This window comes from Myodes glareolus, chromosome 10, assembly GCF_982192425.1.
Source record: "Myodes glareolus chromosome 10, mMyoGla1.1, whole genome shotgun sequence".
NCBI lineage: Eukaryota > Metazoa > Chordata > Mammalia > Rodentia > Cricetidae > Myodes > Myodes glareolus.
The window spans coordinates 87954412-87974836 of NC_142035.1; the positions used below are offsets into that span (position 1 = coordinate 87954412).

Here is a 20425-nt window from a genome sequence, read left to right on the forward strand (position 1 = left end):
AACAGGGTCTCTCTATGTAGCTCTGGATATCCTGGAACGTGCTATGTCGACTAGGCTGGTTTCAAACTCACAAAGATCCTCTTGCCTCTGCTTCCTGAGCTAGGTCATTTGTGTTTCTAACTGAAACTCTTGAGAACTCAAAATTAACATTTTAGCCTCTGACCCTTTTTTTACAACATTGTTCTGTTTTATTTTGACTAAATAAACCTTAATGACCCATTTGCCATCCAATTTTTAGTGTATTCTACTGAGAAATCTGCCTAAGTTCCGCAGTTTCACTCAGGAAGACACCAAGCATAGCTGTCAGTAACCCCTGAGACAGTCTGCCATTTTCTACATATGTTTTCCAAGCTGTTTTGGGACAAAGTCTTTGAGCTTCCCGTAGAACTTTTTGTTTAACTCATGAACTAGTCAGACTTGGGTTTTCTTGAAATGTTCAGTTGTGGGAGTGAAACAAGGATTATTTGTAGAGCTTTTTGACTACCAACAACTTCATTTTTTCTGGCTGCCATTATAATTTGGTTCTACAGATGACATTTTAAGTCTGAGTTCACCCCCGGCTCCAAAGTAGCCTGTTGCTGGGTTGCAGTATCCTGGCAACTGTACTGACCGTGGCCTTGTCCCTACTGAGCTCAGGAAGCTCTGCCCTAAAGCATTAGCAAGTCTCCTTTCCAGCTGCTCCACTTTCCTTTTAAACCCTGTCCATAAGAAATTATGTTTATCACATATGTGTATGTGTGTTTAACATAAACACAATTATGTTTTCTGTTTGTGTATCTGACTGTTTTTGAGATATGATCTCATGTGGCCCAACCTGGTCTCGAACTCCTACTACAATTCAAACTACATTGTATACTCCTGAACCTGGCTAATTCATCCTAATATGTAATTTTCTATTAACTCTATTTTTCTCACTTATTTATCATAATTGAGACAAAGGAGACTTGTTGTTTTGTTTTTCATGTAACAACAGCCCTGACTGTTGAAATTTGCTCTATAAACCAGGTTGGCCTCAAACTCATAGAGATTCCCCTGCCTCTGCCTCCCAAGTGCCATGATTAAAAGTGTGCACCACCACCTCCACCCAGCTCAAAGGAGACTTTTATAGCACAATCCATTAAAAATATCTTAAGAATAGCCAACAGGGGAAAAAAAAAGCCTCATGCAGAGCAGCCTTGGTGTGCTTGCTTACCGTTGTTCTTTTCACTGTCAGCAGGTTTCATCTGTATGGGGTGATGCATCTAAAAAGGAAACCCACTGGTATTATTCTCCAAACCATTAGCGGCTTCCTAAAATAAAAAGACTCTAAAGGGTATACCAAAACAACAGCCTTTAGAATTCTCTGAACTCATAGCTGCCCAATGATCTTACATACAAAATATAAGAATAGACAGAACGTGAATCATAAACTTAAAATATGCAAGACTGTTGGCAGCGAGAACAACTTTTGGTCGATCTTTGAAATGTTCCCTTTATAGTCTCCTTTTCACAGCAATTACCTTTTCTCCAAAATGCTTTCCACTATGTGCTTGACAGGCACAAGCATGTCCTATGCACAAAAATGGAAATAATGTCATTTTTATACTTTTAAGAGCCTCTTACCCCAGGGAGGACCTTCATGTTGTGAAGAGCATTCTGAGCTTCTAATGCAGCTTTACGGGTGTAAAATGTAACAAAACAGCACCCTGAATAAAAAAGATTTTACAAAATCAAATCAGTGCCTTGAAAACAGACAATTCTTAGAACATTTCTATCACTACACTACTGCAGAATTTCAAGAGAAAAAAGAGTTTACTAAAACTCAAGAGGAGGAAATGGGCATTACCTTTTTTTCCTTTATTTTTCGAGGCAGGGTCTTCTCTGTGTAGCCTTGGAACTCACTCTGTAGATCAGGCTGGTCTCAAATTCAGAGATCCACCTGCTTTTACCTCCCGAGTGATGAGATTAAAGGCATGCACTACCACCACCCATCAAAGGGCCAAATGCACCTGCTGCTGTGATCTCTTGAAGAGTCTAACTTTTCTTTCCATATCTACTTTGTAGGCTACTACCAACATATTCCCTACATTGAGTCCTTCTCAGTTGATTAACTATCTTATAAGGCATTCTGTAACATCTTAAGTGTTTGGATTAGAAAATACAGCTAATAAAAAAGAACACCTTCCACCATACAATCACAGAAATACCCTGACAATGAGAGGACGTATAGTATATTATGGGAATTAAAAATAACACCCAACTTGGTGTTTTAACAAGCTTTTGATCCCAGCACTCAGGAAACAGAAGAAGGAGTTCTTGAGGTCAAGGCCAGCCTGGTTTACGTGGAAAAGTTCCAGGTCAGTCAGAACTAATATAGAGAGACCCTGTTTTAAAACAAACAAACAAACAAACAAAAGAGCTGGGTGGTGGTAGTGCACGCCTTTAATTCCAGGACTTGGGAAGCAAAGGCAGCTGGATCTCTGCTAGTTTGAGACCAGCCTGGTTTAGAGAACCAGGACAGCTAGGGCTGTTACACAGAGAAACTTGTCTCAAAAAACAACAACAAACCCAAAAGCCAAAAAGCAAAACAAAACACTGACAAAAACAAAACAAAAATATTAAAGCCCAGTTATTTGCACTGCATTAAATTACCAGAAACCCTGGCCGGCAAGCCTGTTCAATGAGTAAAAGTGCTTGCTTGCTGATAAACGCCCTCTGCCAAGTCTAACCTTAGAGTTCAGTGTCTGTGACTCCCATAACAGAATCTAATTTCAACGTGTCCACTGATCACCACATATTTGAACCATAGTAAAAATAAAAACAAAATAAAACCATCTCACCTTTGCTCTGAGGAGGGTTCTGGCTCCTATCCCTCAGGATGTTGATTTCATAGACAGCACCATACTGTTCAAAAAGCTCCCTTAAGTCCTTCTCAGACCAGGTCCTGGGAACCTGGCCCACAAACATCTTGATAGCATCAAGATCTGGTTGGTCTGGGTGGTCCAGGGTGCCGTTCATTTTCTTTGAGCTGCATGAGATAAAGGGATAGGTTATATATATTGTGTATCAGAAAGGTTTCCCCCCCTAAAGATTTGAGTCCTTTCTAAAAACAGAAGGAGAAAATCCACTTCATTTACCGTTCCATTTAATTTATCTGAATTCTAGTTTGTCTACTCTACTAGATATCAAACTAAATTTGCCATTCTGATTAAGACATACTGAGCTTTAAAGAAACTGGCAATGCCACTTTTGCCTTGTCTAACATATAAAAATTCTCAGAACTGAAAAAGTGAAGCTCCCAAAGATAGACCAAGCTTAATAATATTTGAGTACAGCTAAATAAAATAAAATTTAGCTTTTCTTAAATTTTATTATTTGTGTGTGTGATATGGATATCCACAAGTCACAGCATATATGCAGCGGTTGGAGGATTGCTTTTTGGAGTCAGTTCTGTCCGTTCACTTTTATGTGGGTTCTTGGTTCTAGACTTATGGGGCAAGTAATTTACCTGCTGGGATTTCTAAATGTCTGTATAGCAACAAAGGATTAATGATTCCAGGTAAGATTCAGGACTCTAACATAGACGAAGACAGATAGTATCCTTTTAAGCAGATCTTAGAACAGATACACTTAAGTTCCAAAATCTAAATTATACACAGAGAGGACTCTTAATTTAAGCACAGCTATCATACCTGGGTGGGGTGGAGCATACTCACACTCCCGACATTTGGACAGGAATACCAGGAATACAGAAAGAACTTGGCTACAGAGATTTGAAGCCAGTTGTGGCTATGAGAATGTGTTTCAAAACAACAAAAAAAAGGATGGCTATCACTTCCTATGATTGATTATACAATCACCATAGAATCAAGCTATCTTCTTTCTTTTTTTTTTTTGTTTTTGTTTTTTGAGACAGACTTTCTTTGTGTAGTCCTACTAATCCTGGAACTCACAGAGTTCTTTAGAACTCAGGCTGGCTTCAAACTCACAGAAATCCGCTGGCCTCTGACTTCCAAGTACTGGGATTAAAGAAGCTCATATGAGCCACCACTGCCTGGCAAAGTTATCCTCTTAAAAAGTTATTTTGGAAACAAACAGGGAGATGACTCAGAGGTAAAATGCAAGTACAAGGAGAGAGTGTGGAATTTCAGCATCCATAGAAGCAGCCTGGCGTACCAACACTGGGAATAGACAAGAGGCTCCTGCAGGCTTGCCTGCCTAGCCAAGTATAATGTAACTGACAAACTATAAGTTCAATGAGAGACATCATCTCAAAAAAAAAAAAAAATTGCAGTCAGGCATGGAAGTGCACACTTTTCATCTCAGCACTTGGGAGGCAAAGCTCAGTCTGATCTACACAGCAAGCTCTTAGTCAGTCAAGGCTATTTTGTAAGACCTGGTCTCAATAAATTAATTAAATTGGAATATAAAACATGAAGTAGAGAGTGATACAAAAAATACCCTCTGGCCCTCACACTTCCATACATGGGTATATATACACCAAACACATGCTGAAAAAACTACTTTGGAATAAACTGTTTTATTTGCTTTCCTTTATGATGTCAATTTAATCTGTGAATGGTGGAGGGCTTGTGATATACACCTGTATTCCATCCAGCACTAGGGAAGCTGAGGCAATCATGAAAGCAGGGCTACAGAGAAATATCAAGAAAGGACAGGACAGGGGCTGGAGAGATGGCTCGGAGGTAAAGAGCACTGGCTGCTCTTCCAGAGGTCCTGAGTTCGATTCCCAGTAACCACATGGTGGCTCATAACCATCTGTAATAAGACCTGGTGTCCTCTTCTGTACTGCAGGATACATGCAGAAAGAACCTTATATACATAATAAATAAAAATCTTTAAAAAAAAAAGGACAGAACAGAACAGAACAGGAGGAAGTGCAAGAAGACAAAGAATAATAACGAGTTTTTAGTTTTTTAACCTGTCCCCAAAGAAACCAGGCTTTCATGATTAAAAAAAGCTACCATTAAGCAGTGAAATGACAGGTATCATTTCTTACAACATAACCCTAAAAACTTTATCAGTTTTAGTAGCGTTTTATTAAAATGTTGCTAATCTCTCATAATGTTTCTATTCCAGAGAATAACAGAATGCCAATCAATGGTATTCAGGATAAGTTTCAATAATAAGCTAATGGTTCTTTCTGCAGAGACAAAGGCTTATTCATTTATATTACATTAGAAGCTGCAAGTCAATGGGCTTGTCCTAAGCATGGTTAATATACACAAATTACAACTTATCTAAAACCAGTAGAAACTCAGGATTCTAGACAATCCCTTTCTGTCCAAATTCTCTACCTCATCCTCATTTTGGGAGGAGGGATATATACTGTGAGGACTGATTCTAATTACATGCCAGGCAAGTCTTCTGCCATTAGACTGTACGCTTTCTTGTCACTTTTTACTCTGAGACAGAGTCTCACTAAGTTGCCCAGGATAGCCCTGAACTTACTCAGTACAACAGTCATCAATCTGTGAGTCATGACTGCTGGTGGGGGTAGGAGGTACTGAACAACCCTTTCACAGGGGTTGCCTAAGACCATCGGAAAACACAAATACTTACATTACAATTCATAACTGTAGCAAAATTAGTTATGAAATAATAATGAAAACAATTTTATGGTGGGGGTCACCACATGAGGAACTGTATTAAAAAGTCGCAGCATTAGGAGGGTTGAGAATCACTACTGTAGAGCATGGCTTGCCATGAACACTTTGACTCCCTAGTGCCTGAGACTATGTATGGGCCATAAAGGACAAGTTTCAAATTCTTCTCTGTTTCTTCAAGTGTATGCCCGTCCATAAACCAATCTTTCCCTTTTGTATACCAACTAAGTACCCCTAGGAATTGTCTAGGTCAGTGCTATGTGAACCACGGCTTACAGATCAGAGGCAACTTTCAAACTTAATCTTTAAGAATTCCTTTTTCACAGAAAATTGATTAAGCCATTATAGATCTATTAAAATTGATGACAAATACAAAATAAGTTTATGTATTATCTTTTAATTATTTATTTCCACTATGGGGTTTCTCTGCATAGCCCTGGCTGTCCTAGAACTTACTCTATAGACCAGGCTAGCCTCAAACTCAAGAGATTCACCTACCTCTGCCTCCTGAGTGCTGGCATTAAAGGTGTGCATCACCACTGGCTGGCTGCATCTAATTTTTTCAAAGATTTTTTTTTTTTACTATAATTTACAATGGAGTGAAGGATAGGCAGTCCACCACTTTGAAAGGCACTATCTAGGTGCTTCAAACTTTCAGAGAGGATCTACAGCAATCATGAGCTACAATCATTTGCTGACTTATTTCTGCTTTCAATAAACACTGGACACTTATATAGAGCAATACACTGTTAGACATGGTATACATTGGTAAATAAAAGCATGGTATAACAAATAAAAAGTAACTGCACATGTCTGAAAGTGCCAAAATAAAGCCTATCACTTTATGCTAATTTGAAAATTAAAAAAATACAAGATTTTTATTTATATACATAAATTAAAGATTTACTTTTGTTTCATGTATGGATGCTCCAGGAAGGCAAAAGATATGTGTGAGGAACTTAACTTGGGTCCTCTGGAGGGCGGCAAACTCTCCTATCCTCTCTAGCCCTAACAAGAATTTTTTTAAAGACTGAAGAAAGAAATAGATAGATGATAGATAGATAGATAGATAGATAGATAGATAGATAGATAGATAGATAGACAGACAGATAGATAGATAGATAGATGAACAAACAAACGAATAAGCAAACAAACAAATGCTAAGAGAAAAAAGTCAATGATATGGCTCAGTGGATAAAGGTCCTTGTTGCCAAGCCTGACTGCTTGAGTCTGATCTTCGGAACTCACACAGTGGAGGGAGAGCTACTCCCACAAGCTGTCCTCTAACCTACACAAGCATAGTATGCACAAATCTTTATCTCAGCACTCAGTAGGGGAAAGCAAAAGCAGACCAATCTCTGTTAAGTTCTAGACCAGACAGAGCTGCACAGTGAGATCCTGTCTCCAAAATACTAATTCATTTGATTAAGTATCTCTTAGGTATCAGTAGGTAAAAGCACCTGCCACCACCCCAAGTTCAATTCCCAGAATTCACATAGGAGAGAACCAACTCACACCATACACTGCCTATAGACATACATGCACAAAGAAATTTATTAAAAAATGTTAGCAGTGTGTGGTGTGGTGTGGTGTGCGTATGTGGTGGTGGGGAGGGGCGCTCAGTGGGTAAAAGCACTTGATGTCCAGCCAGAGCATCCAAGTTCAATCCCTGGAATTTACATGTAGGAGAGCATTCACTCCAAACCAATTTCTGTAGTTTTTCTTTGACCTTCACACAATACCAAATAAATAGATGTAAAAATAAAAGATTTAATTTTTAAAAAAATTTTCTTGGATATTTCCTTGGATCTCTTGGAAACAGTTAAAAAGGAAACTGACAGTGTCAGCTAGAAATTTAAAAACTGAAAGCAATCAGATAAATGAATAAATATTCAGAATAAGTAGATTCAAACTTTCTCAGCTGCCACTGATGTGATGGGATGAGCAACAGTAGGCAGTCTTCCATGTTCCTTGCACATACACTTTTAGTGTGAAGGCTGTCCTTAAGAAGGCAATCACTGCATTAAAAAGCACCTGAGGACAAAGATTGAGTTCAGGGCTCTCCTAGCATTCCTAAGGCACTGAGTATGGTTCCCAACACCACAAAACAGATAAAAGAATAGACAGATAAGTAGATAGGCAAGAAAAATAAATAAATGAATAGATGAGTAGATAAGTAAATAAATAAACATACATTTCCCTAGAGATTAATATCTCCAAGTAGAATACTCACCTAGCCTGCTGAGAACCAGGGTTCAATCCCCAGCATGATAAAAAAAGGGGGTAGGAGGGTGAAGAAGACTGAAGAAATGACCCAGTCACTAACTGGAGTGCTTGCTGTGCAAGCATGGAGTCCTGAGTTCGGATCCTGATACCCATGGAAAAAGATGGACATGGATCACTTCTTTGTGATGAAGCACTTCTGTGACCCCCCCCCAACCCTGGAGGACAGACAGGTGGATTCCAAGGTTCACTAATCTAGTCAATCTAGCTGAAACAGTGAACTTCAGATTCTCCAAGAGACTTTCTCTCCAAGAATAAGGTGGAGAGATAGAGGAAGACATCTTAACATCAGCCTCTGTCTTCCACATGCACTCACACAGGTAGATAAAGCACACTTGCACCATCAATCACAACCATGCACACACACACAGAGGGTCCAACAATTTTCAAAAGCTTTCATTATTCATTTTGTCACTCACCTGTCATTATTAGTTGATTTCACTTTGTGGGTAACACAAACAAAAAAATTTCAGACAATCCGTTTACCTTTTTAGCAAGCATAAACCCATATTATATTCAAAATTTAACCATCATCCAGTCTCATCAAGTCCCCCCAGATTATATAAATACTGTGCTATGGAAAAGGGGAAAGAGAAATGCATGCAAATTTCAAGGACTTTAGAAAAAGGAGTTCATATTATGTTCTAGGTGCTTCTCTAGTGAAAACAAGACAGAAAATGTGTATGGTATGTGGAAATAATTTTAATAATGGATAGAGACTTATGACTAGGTGCTAGAAAAAGCTATCAACAAAGGTTTCTAAGTCAACATCCTTTAACAGCATAACTAACAATCTAATTTTGAAGTAGTCATCTTCCGGAAGGTTTGGAGACAATGTTAAGGTTTTATTTTGTAATTATCTCCTTCCAGGTGTTCCTCTCAAAAAACACCCACCCACACAAAATTAAAACAACATGCTCTTATTGTGGTGTTGGAGCAACACCAACACCACCATTATATTGGTTCTATGGAAGACTGAGCAACAATATGCCTTGGAGAATAATACTAAACAAGTGAAAATACTAGACAGTCAACAAATCATTTAGCAAATCTCCTCAACTCCTGTTCCTTTTTCTGTAGCCTGAAGCTCCCAATTGCTGGGATTACAGATACATACTACCACTCTCTTGCTATTCTAAATCTTAAATTAAAAAAATTATCATATTTTTCTCTTAAAAAAAATACCAGGCAGGACAGGTGGCGCAGTTGCTTGCCTTTAAAACCAGCACTCACAAGTCAGAGGCAGGCGCCTGTGAGTTCAGGGCCCGCCTGGTCTTCAGAGCAAGTTCCAGGATAGTAGGGCTATATAAAGAAACCCTGTCTTAAAAAATAATAACAATTATTATCATTATTTAAAAATGTAAAACAATGTCAGGCAGTGGTTGCACTTACATTTAATCCCAGCACTTGGGAGGCAGAAGCAGGTGGATCTTAGTGAGTTAAAGGCCAGCCTGGTCTAGTTCCAGGTCAGTTAGGACTGAAAACCTGAGGGGAGGGAGCACCAAATCAAACCAAATAAAAACAAAAACAAAAAACAAAACAAAACAAAACAAAAAAAACCTGGCAAATCAGCTGAGAATTACTGGGCAAGCAGAGGTAGGTGCATTTTGAGTTTGAAGTCAACCTGGGCTATAGAGCCAGACAATCTCAAAAATAAAATGAGCCAGGCATGGTGGTACATGTCTTTAAAGCTAGCAGAGACAGAGGCAGGCAGATGTCTGAGTCCAAGGCTAGCCTCATCTACACAGTGAGTGCCAGGCAAACCAGGGCTAAAAAGTAGACCCCGAACACACACACACACACTCTCTCTCTCTCTCTCTCTTTCTCTCTCTCTCTCTCTCCCTCCCTCCCTCCCTCCCTCCCTCCCTCCCTCCCCCTCTCTCTCTCTCTCTCTGTGTGTGTGTGTGTGTGTGAAGAAAAAGTAAATTGTGGTGGGGAGAGAACATGAAACTAGGGAAGAAAAACAGCCAGTCAAGGGTTCTAATGCAGACAATTTGGAAAACTGCTTTTCTGTAGAGTCGAGTCCTGAGAAACAGAGAAGGTAGGAAAGTCGATTAATCAATGAGAGAGATAGAGGTTTAGGGCCTCACCCTTGGAGAAAACTACCTTTCTTTCCTTTTCTTTTATTTGGTTTTTCGAGACAGGTTTTTCTCTGTAGCTTTGGAGCCTGTCCTGGAACTTGCTCTGTAGACCAGGCTGGCCTCAAACTCCAGAGATCTGCCTGTCTCTGCCTCCAGTGTTGTGCCGCCACCACCTGGGTGACAATACTGTGTTCTGAAGTGTAAGCAAATGAAAAAAGCTAGAAGAAGACTTCACCATGACCAGAGAAGAACCCAGGACACTGAGCAGAACAGGAAATGTATCTGGGCTCCCTGGAGCATTCAGGGCTCTTCACTACTTCTGTGTTGTAAAATTTTTTGGAAAAACGGTACACTGATCAATCACATTCCCAGACAAAATTATTCTAGTCACAAATCACTGACTTAACCTCTGGTTTAAAGTACTGCTTCAGTGAAGAATTCAAGAGGTGGTAAGCATGCGCCAATTTCAAGAATTCTTTATCCTGGGACCGGGAATGTGGATCAGAGGGAGAGTGCTTATCAGTATGTACAAGGTCCTGGGTTTTAGTTCCAACAACACCTGCATGAACTCCCACACACACCCACACACGCGTCATCATAAGCTCCATTCTGTAGTAGTACATCATTAATATGAAAGTAGATCTAAGGACATGGAAATATAAGCTACTCATTGATATCTGATCTAGTACCCCCCAATAACAATAGAGTATTCAGTCCAATTATCTTCAGTAAGCAAGTCCTGGCCTATTTCGACTGAGTACCTCATCTGTACAATAGGAGCAACAAGCCAAAGCACTTAGCTTAACTTTACAAAGCTTTGGTGAAGATGGGTCACAAAAACAGATGCAAATGACTTTAGTTTAAAAAACAAAACACTAGGGCTGGAGAGATGGCTCAGTGGTTAAGAGTACTGCCTGCTCTTCCAAAGGTCCTGAATTCAATTCCCAGCAACCACTTGGTGGCTCACAACCACCTGTAATAAGGTCTGGTGCCCTCTTCTGGGCTGCAGGCATACATGCAGACAGAATATTGTATACATAATAAATAAATAAGTATTTTTAAAAAAATAAAAAATAAAAAACAAAACACTAACAATCCACTCTGATTAATTCAAAATACCCGAATACCCGCATTAAATTCATTTGCTTCAAACTTCAATATACATTAAAAACTAGACATCACACTTAAAATAGTCTTGGACATTACTTTAACATAAAAACTAATCGGGATTTTTAAGTTCCAGGTGGTGTCACGCAATGATTCTCTCCCAGAGTTTGTAGAATGGTGGACTAGTTCAACCTCTTAGAAGATAAGAAAACTGGGCTGAGGTTGGTAGTTCAGTTGGTAGAGTACTTGGAAATCCTGGGTCTGATTTCAGGGCTGTATAAACTGCAAATAAAGGCATCTGGCAATCATCACAAAGCTCAGAAGGTAAAGGCAGGAGGACCTACGTTCAGCAGCCTTACCTACACAGAAAGTTAAGAGGCCAGTCTGGGGTACACACGTGACCCTATGGAAAGGAAAGGAAAAAGGAAAGAGGTTGAATGGAGGGAGTGTAGCTCAGAACACTTGTCTGCTCAGCAAGCTAATTTCTAGCACAAAAAGAAAAGGCCAAAGAACAGGGAAGGGGAAGGGAACTGAATATTCAACAGGAAGTAGCAAAGCGCCAAAAACAAACAAACAAACAAACAAACAAAAAAACACAACCTTCTAGAATGCAAAGATAATTTGAGCCACAAACTCCCAATTTTAACTGAGATATGGGCATGCTTGTTGTGCCAAATCTCAGTAGTCATACTTAACTGCAATCTGCCCTTTTAACTACTGCTAAAATAACATTCTGATAATAAAGAGCTGTCCTAAAAAGATGTCTAAATTACTATTTGGAGAACAATAGAGAAGGCTTATAATCCATTTCAAAAGAGCAATATGGCTAACTTAGAGACTCTCAAAACTATCTCAAAAAGCACCTCGCTATTACTCCCATCTGTGGGGGGTGTGAACTGAACAGTGAGGCCTAACTTCAAAGATCCACACTAGCTAGTATCTTTCACCTGAGAATGTTCTATCACTAACATTCTTGGCTCTCTCATCAAGAACATCTACTTGATGTTCTAAGATATTTTGAACTTGGTTAAAGTGATGAAACCAGGGACACTGGTTAAGGTAACTGAAATAATATAGAATTCAGATTTTGATGGACACCAGGGGTTGGGAATGGGATCCTTCTCTAGAAAGTCCAGAACTCATGTTTTCTATAGCCCCAATTCGGGGCCAGGTTAACAATTTGGCTAGCTAACAAGATCTTCTATTTCTGCATCCACAATTTATTTGAGCAAACTGCCAATAAAAATTGATCCAATTTTGTTTTACTATGGTTTGTTTTTGGTGAAGATAACCTTGTATTACTGAAATTACATGCTGAACTATACTTTCAATTAGTGAGGAAGTAGGGGGAGAAAATTAAAGTTCAGAATTATACTTCACAGGTCAATACACTACATAACACTATACATACAATACTAAGCAATAACCATACATAACTACCAGTTTTCTCTGTGACAGAAGCTTCAGAGTATGACAGTTAAAAACTAGCAGGGCATGTTGGCACATGTGTATTAACCTAGTACCTCAGTAGCTGTAGCAGAACATCATGAGGTCAATCGAAGAGATCCTGTCTCAAAAAATAGAACAGGAGCTGGGGATGATATAGTGCTTGCCTAATATACTCAAAGCCCTGGGTTCTATGCCTGCCAAAACTGAGCTTCATGGCTCATGCCGGCAATGCCAACACCCAGGAAGTTACAGTAAGCAGAAGGGTCAGGAGTTCAAGGTAATCTTCAGCTACATAGGGAGTTCCAAACCAGCCTGGGTTACATGAAACTCTGTCTCAAAAAATATAAATAAGTAAATAAACAAATAAAAATAAACAAAACAACAAATAACAAAATACTTGATTCCCAAAGGATTATTTAATATTGCATACCCAACCCAAGCAATGAAGCCACCTTGGAATCGGTTACATGAGTAAACACTATTGTTTGAAGAGATTAGAGCCAGCACACTTGAACTGATGTTGCTAATCATACATCAAGTGTACCTTCATGCAAAGAATTCAGTTACTTCCGGGAGACAATTAACAGTTATGAGAATTAGACTAAACAATTAAGAAAATTAAATACGGATTTTCTAATTTATTTTCTCTCTTTTAAGGGACCGGTTTCCACCAAATAATAGCAATAAAACAGCCCAGTTCCCTCTGTTTATGATAAAAATTAGACAACAAAAATACTTACACAGGACTGGAATTCAAAGAGCAATGATCCACCATCATTTCTGGAAGGAAATCCAACTTAAACGCAGCCATCACCTCACTCTCCCCTTCAGAAGCCAATGATAATAACTTGCTGCACTTGTCTGATCCACAAATACACACAGCTTTAGCTTCCTGGGCCCCACAAAAAACACAAAGTGGAAATGGAGCTCAGGGAAACCAGTAGTAAGTGCCACAGAAAGAGGCAGGTCTGGGGAAGGGGCAGGGAAAGGGAGTATTGGACTAAAATGGGGATGCGACCATGTGAAGGGAGGCTCAGCCCAGCACACAATGAAAGTGCTGATGCACCAGGCTTGTTTTGTGTGATTTTCCCTGGCGAAGCAGTACTAAGTGCACTGTCAGATAAATAGTGTGTCGGATTCATGAAGATAGTGTAGCCAACAAAGCAGAAGAAGTACACTTGTTTCACATCCTCCAAAATCCTCCCTGTAAATCAGTATTCATGATCCCACAAAACTAAAATTACCTGAAGGAAAAAGCAAACAGGCAAAACAAAATGACAAACAACAACAGCAACAAAGTAACCAACCAAGGAAAAAAAAAAAAACTCACCACACTTTATGTGGTCCAAATATGTTTTTTATTAAAGAGCTGGGTTGTTGGCCTTGGTTTTAAAATTAGTTTTCAGAAGCAGACCAGAAACAAGCTGTTGTCAAACTGGTCATGTAAACCCTGTTGTTCACCAACTAATTTTGAGGGAATAGCCCTGTTCTCTTTAATAGTGTTGAGGGTAAAGTGATCAGTCAGTTGCTCATCAGACAAGTCTTTAAAAAACTCTGGTTCAGTATCATTTATTAGGGGAGCACAGGCAAATTTTCTTTACTAATTCTCAATCTTAACTTGCCAGAAATGAAAATAATAATATTCTGTCTCGTTCTTTTATATAAATTAATCTATTTATCCATCTATCTAATCCATCCATCCATCTATCTATCCGTCTGTCTTTCAAGACAGAGTTTCTCTGTATAGCTTTGAATCCTCCCTACCAACCTATTGGTTTTTCAAGACAGGGTTTCTCTGCATAGCTTTGAACCCTGTCCTGGAACTCGCTCTGTAGGGGGGCCTCAAACTCAGAGATCTGTCTGCCTCTGCTGGGATTAAAGGTATGTACCATCACCACCTGGCTCTGTCTCATTCTTAATAGAATACTAGTAGATAATTTTTTTTTCAGTTTTCTTCTGACCTTTTCTTTTTTATATGGGGTCTCACTATTTCACTCTGGGTATCTATCCTGGAACTCACTAGGTAGATTGAGCTAGTCTCAAACTCAAAGATCCACCTGTCTCTGCATACACCACTACTCCCAGCATCTGTTAGCCTTCCTAATGAAACAAAAGCCAAGAAAGGTGGTAAAAATGAAAAATAATGAAAAAGAATTCCGTCTATTTGGGATACAAATTCAAAACAGAGGAGGAAAGAGATAGCAATGCAGGATTACTCTCTTCATTCTCTCATCCTCCTTAAGGCCTAGGGTGTAATAGTCCAGTGGAAAACTTACCTAGCATGTGTAACAACATGGGTTCAATCCCTAGTTCCAACGGGTGAAAACACTGTTGCTGAAACCAAGACTGATGAATGCACACATTTTTTTTTTATCATTAGGGCTGTCTCATGCCAAAGATTTCACTTCAAGTTCCGTTCAAGACACAGGAAACTTTGGAAAATGTTATATTCAGCTTATAAAAGAAGTAAAAGGAAGTGGAACTGGTGTTACATTCCTGTAATCCCAGCACTTGGAAAATAAAGGCAGAATGATCAGTACAAGGTGAGCCTCTGCTGAATAGCAAATTTCAAGGACAGCTAAGAATACAAAAGACCCGAGTGTCTCAAACAAACAGTCAAAAATAAACTGCTAAACCATAAAAGAAAGGACAGCACATGACAAGGTAACTTAAAGCTTCCAGTCTGTAACAATGGCTAACATCTACACCTGCTTTCTTAGGAAAGTGGGAGTTAGGTCTTCTCTTAAAAGTCCACACAGAACTACTCCACTTCTACAACTGTTAACAGAGAATAATTTTTCTATCTGTCAAAAACTTGGGGTATGAAGGTCAACTTTGGAAATGAAAATAGCAGAAACACTCTTCCAATTCCACTAAAGAAGGAAGCACAAGTAAACATTTACTGAGAAAAGAATACAAATAATCCACAGTCCAGTTCAGTTATGTCAGATTGGATGGGACTGCTCGAGTTACTGGCAGGCTGTACAATTTCTTCCTATAATTGCTGGAGCTGATAACATTCCTCACGCTATAGAAACTTATGTGGCCCAAGAAATAACTTTGCAAGTCAAAGATCAAATTAAGACTTTTTAGTTTGAAAATTCATTTAAAGAGGAATCAAGTTATAAGGAATCCAGTTATAAGGAATCCCACTGGTTGTGGCTATATTCCTATAATTCATTAAAGACATATAAATTCTAATTATATCTTTACATTAATTAGAATCATAGTATCTATTAAAGGTGGGAGTATCAAATATTAGGCACTGCCCAATGTATGAAAAGATACATACTCCTTACAATACTTTCATTAAGCCATTGGCTAAGAAACACTGATTCTGCCCCCCAAAATAGAACTTATATTCAAAAGAATTCGGAGAACCCATTTAATGAAAGTTTTTAAAAGAAAACAGGGAGTGGAGGGCCTATAAGTCCTATACTTACATTAAAACCCATTTTTATGGGGCTAGAGAGATGGTTCAGTGGTTAAGAGCACTGAATTTGTTTCCCAGGAGGGGAATTTGTTTCCCAGCACCCACTTGGTGGCTCACAACTGTCTGTGACTCCAGTTCCAGAGAGCCCGACATACAGACATGTATGAATGCAAAAACACCAATGCATATAAAATAAAAATAAATTATTAAAATTCATTTTGATCTATAAAATGATATATGAAATATAAAGCACTATTGCTTCAAAAACTTCTAATATGGAAATATTATTCCATAGAGAAGTATCTCTTTAGGCAGGTCGCAAGTGTTACCTAAGTAAATTAAATTCAGTGAATTTGTGGGAAAAGAAAGCAGACAAATAATTTATAATTTATTGTTTTAAAGGCTTGTAATAATAAATGATAATAAAAATTATATGAATGCAAAAATATGGATATTAAGAAAAATTAAAAACTAAAAATCAGTTGTTCACAGAAAATTGTTTTAATTAAAAAAATTTTTAGATATGCATGCATTAGAAATAAGAAGGTGGCAGAAATGGTTTAACTTGGGGTTTAACTTTTCCTCTGTTTGCATCCTGATTCTTTCACTCTGGATATCTTATTTCCTATTCCTTCTCTTTTATATAAGCTTGTTTGGGTCTTAAATATTTTCTACCTCTTCTTTTTTTTGGGGGGGGGTCCCTTATTCTTTGAGAAAGATTTTTCTTCATAGCCCTGGCTGTCCTTAAACCCAGGGATCCACCAGCTTTCCACATCCCAGTGGAATTAAAGGTGCACACCAGCACACCAGCTTTCTACTTTCTTCCTTTTAAAGTTAACAATGACCTAGCTGGGTGGTGGTGGCAGCAGCACATGCCTTTATTCCCAACAGAGGCAGAGGCAGAGACAGGAGGATCTCTGTGAGTTCCAGGTTAGCCTGTCTACAGATGGAGGAGTTCTAGGACAGCCAGGACTACACAGAGAAACCTTGTCTTGAAAAACAGGAAAGGGGGGAATGCCACAGTTAATGAAAACAGACACTAGAAAACAACACAATCTGCATTTAAAGTATGCAAATCAATACATTTAGCATGAAAATGTAAAACTGGATTAGTGGAGAATTATAGCAAAAAAAGCATGGCGAAGCAAAAATTGCCTAGGAGGCAAGTCCAAATGGCCATCTTTTATTTATTTATTAAATTTTTTCATTTTATTTTATGTGACTTTTGTCTACATGTATTGTGTGCCCCCACATATATGCTTGGTGTCCATGAAGGTCAGAAGGGAGCATTGGATCCCTGGAACAAGAGCTATGGATGGTTGTGAACTACCATGTAGTTGCTGGGTATTGAACCCAGGTCCTCTGTAAAGCAACAAAATACTCTTAGCTACTGAACTATCTCTCCAGCTCCCCAAATAGCCATCCTAACAGACATAAATAGGGAGTGCAATGATAGGTAAATATACTTTTCATTTGCTCTAATAAATCTGTCATTGAAAGAGCAAAAACATCAAGTTTGGTTACGTGAGAATAGAAGCGATTATGAACTGACCCACCGACTTACATCATTAAAATCAAAGCTATATAAGACTGAAAGTGAAAATAAAATATTTACAATAGCCGTAGGTCAGACTACTAAGTGAACTGCATATGCCTGCCTCTCCCCTAACTGCTGGTCGTTAGATGACAAGAGAGATTCCGGGAAAAAAAGCAACTGATTCCACTTCAAAGTAACCAGCCAGAAGAGCTTAAACTTTTAACTTAAAACATTTAAACTAGAAAGAATTTCCATTTTAAAAATGGAGTACTTCTGCACCTAGAATGAGGGCCTCGTGGCTTAAGAGTACTTGCACAAGGCTCTGCGAAAACACTGCAGATTGGTTCCCAGCATCCCTGTCTGGCAGGGGACCCAAAGCCCTCTTCTGGTCTCAGTACATATATGCACATATTCACACACATCATTTTTTGAGTACTTTTAATATAATAGAACACCGAATCCAGTACCTATTTAAAAAATGCTGACCTGAGTTGTCAATTACCTCAATGGCATCATACATTATTTTAATTATTATTATTTTGCAAAATCATGAGACTTTAGATCAAAAGTCTTTATAAGTTTGCAACAAAAGACAATTCTGAAGAGGAGTGTGTGTTAAGTGAAAAAGAAAAACATTTTAAAAATTGCTTTAAATCTAAAATAATCCTCCCTCCCTCCCTCCCTCCCTCCCTCCCTCCCTCCCTCCCTCCCTCCCTCCCTCCCTCCCTCCCTCTCTCTCTCTCTCTCTCTCTCTCTCTCTCTCTCTCACTCTCTCTCTCTCTCTCCTTCCTTCCTGACTGCTCCAGAACTTGCTCTGTAGACCAGGCTGGCCTCTAACTCAGAGATCCGCTGCACATCGGGTGTGCCACAATGCCTGGCTCAAAGCTCATTTTAAACATCAGCTGAAAGTTGGAAAATTAAAAGTACTAAGTGGCTGAAAAGATGTGTCACCAAATCGCACAACAAATAACAAAACAAGTCTTGGAAGTTGAATTTCAGTACATTTAGGCATTTAGGTAATCAGAACAGTCACCAGAATAATCATTTTTGTTGTTTTCTTTTTGAGCTCATGACAGCATCTTTGGCATTCAGGACTGGCCTAAAAACTATGCCCGTGAGAATGACCTTGAACTTCTGACCTTCCTGCCCTCACCTCCGCAGTATCAGGATCACAAGTGTGCACAACCACGTCTAGTTTACTAAGTGATCAGGATAGAAACTATAGCTTCACATATTCTAAGTCCTCTATCAACTGAGCTACATCTCTGGCCTTCACACATGGTATGGGACAGGAGGCTAAAGAAAAGCTAAGTCTCTGCAATTAAGTACCATGTTATTTTTTTTATTTTATTTTTTTACCAGAGTATCACCATGTTATTAATATGGAGAGGATACTATCATTTCCCCCAAAGCAATTTTCCTGAATAGGTAGGTGTCAGGCATAAACTTTTTAAAGGCAACCAAGTTCCCGACTTTGTAAATGCATCTTGGTGGCCGTAGGGTGGTGATGAACCACTGAAACCAAAATCATCAGAAGATGGGAAAGTAACTGAAGTAAAAGCAAAGAGAGGAACCACAAAACCAATCTGCCTTATTTTTAAGCGTTACTGAAAATCTTCCAAGTAGAGACTGATTTTCTAACAGCCCCAATTCCTACAAGCTCCCACTGATAACCCCTTCCAGTTGGACTTTTGTCACCTATATTCAGGCACCGCTCAAAGTCATCAAGGACAATGTCTACCTGAAAAATCTAAGAATTTTGAAAGATCAAGCTAGACCTAGAACTATCAGACCTACCTTCTCTGAAAACTGGCTCTGCTTTGTTTTACTTTGCTTTTTCTGATTGAGTGTTCTTATGTGTGTGTATGTACGCCATGAGGATGCTTGGTTCCAACGGGAGCCAAGAGGGCGTCAGATCTTCTGCAAAAGCAACAAGTACTCTCAATCACTGAGCCCTTTCTCCAGCACCATAGACTGGTGTGGGAGAATTGTCTGTATTCTGTCAATCATATTTTAATAAAACACTGATTGGCCAGGCAGGCAGTACAGGCGGGAAAGCCAGACAGGAAGTAGGGGTGGAGCAAAGAGACTGGGAGTTTTCTGGGACACAGAAGCTCTCTCAGCCACTCCTGTGCAGACCACCGAAGAGGCAACATGTAAGCTGTCACACTGAGAAAGGTACTGAGCCCATGTGGCTAACATAGATAAGGATAATGGGGTAATATATGGTATAAGAGTTAACAAGAAGCCTGACCTAATGGGCCAATCAGTTTATAACCTTATGGAGTCCTGTGTGTGATTTTCTTTGTTGCTTGCCGGCTGTTGGGGTACTGGGCTGGACAGAAACCCCAACAAGCCGGCCCTCATACTACAATAGACTCTTCGTAACTAGCATAAAATATGTGCTCGAGGTTTTTTCTTTTAACTTTTCTTCAGTGTTTGGGACTGAACCCAGGAATCATGCACGCTAGGTAAGCACTCCACTAAGTATTTCTTTAAAAACAAAATTGAAATAGGGTTAATATATTATTTAGGCTGACCTCTAACTTGAAATCCTCCTGCCTCACCCTACTAAATAGCTAAGATTAACAGTATGCTCTAAGTATCATATCAACTTAGTTTCCAATATTGGCAATAAAGTAATGAAATTTATGAAATCAATCACTGGCAATAAAGTAATGATGTTTCCAATAATTATAAAAGCAAAACTCATTCATACTAAAAGCAGCAGCAACAACAACAAAAAACTTGTAAACAAGGCATGATGGAACACAACTTTAATCCCAGCACTTGGGAAGCAGAGGCAGGCAGATCTGTGAGTTCTAGACTAGCCTTAGTTCTATACAGTGAGTTCCAAAACAGTCAAGCGTTATGTAGAGAGACCCTGTCTCAAACAAAAGAAAACAGAATAACAAAAACAAAAACAAAA

The 20425-nt window shown here is 39.0% G+C and overlaps 1 protein-coding gene across 14 annotated transcripts in view; it reads right to left on the reverse strand.

Moving 5' to 3' along the window:
• Celf1 (CUGBP Elav-like family member 1) overlaps positions 1-20425 on the reverse strand; it is a 67736-nt gene that overhangs the window by 18409 nt on the left and 28902 nt on the right. For 7 of the 14 annotated variants that reach the window (XM_085696529.2, XM_085696537.2, XM_085696533.2 and 4 more), the window contains 5 exons: positions 13267-13418; positions 7840-7974; positions 2820-3007; positions 1603-1685; positions 1193-1241 (listed from right to left, as the gene is read on the reverse strand). In XM_085696529.2, coding sequence (XP_085552655.1) covers positions 1193-1241; positions 1603-1685; positions 2820-3007; positions 7840-7974; positions 13267-13337 — 526 coding nt within the window. In that variant the 5' untranslated portion in view covers positions 13338-13418. Of the gene's footprint in view, positions 1-1192; positions 1242-1602; positions 1686-2819; positions 3008-7839; positions 7975-11436; positions 11457-13266; positions 13419-20425 lie in introns of those variants that run through there. The other 7 variants (XM_085696539.2, XM_085696538.2, XM_085696544.2 and 4 more) reach the window with 3 other exon arrangements.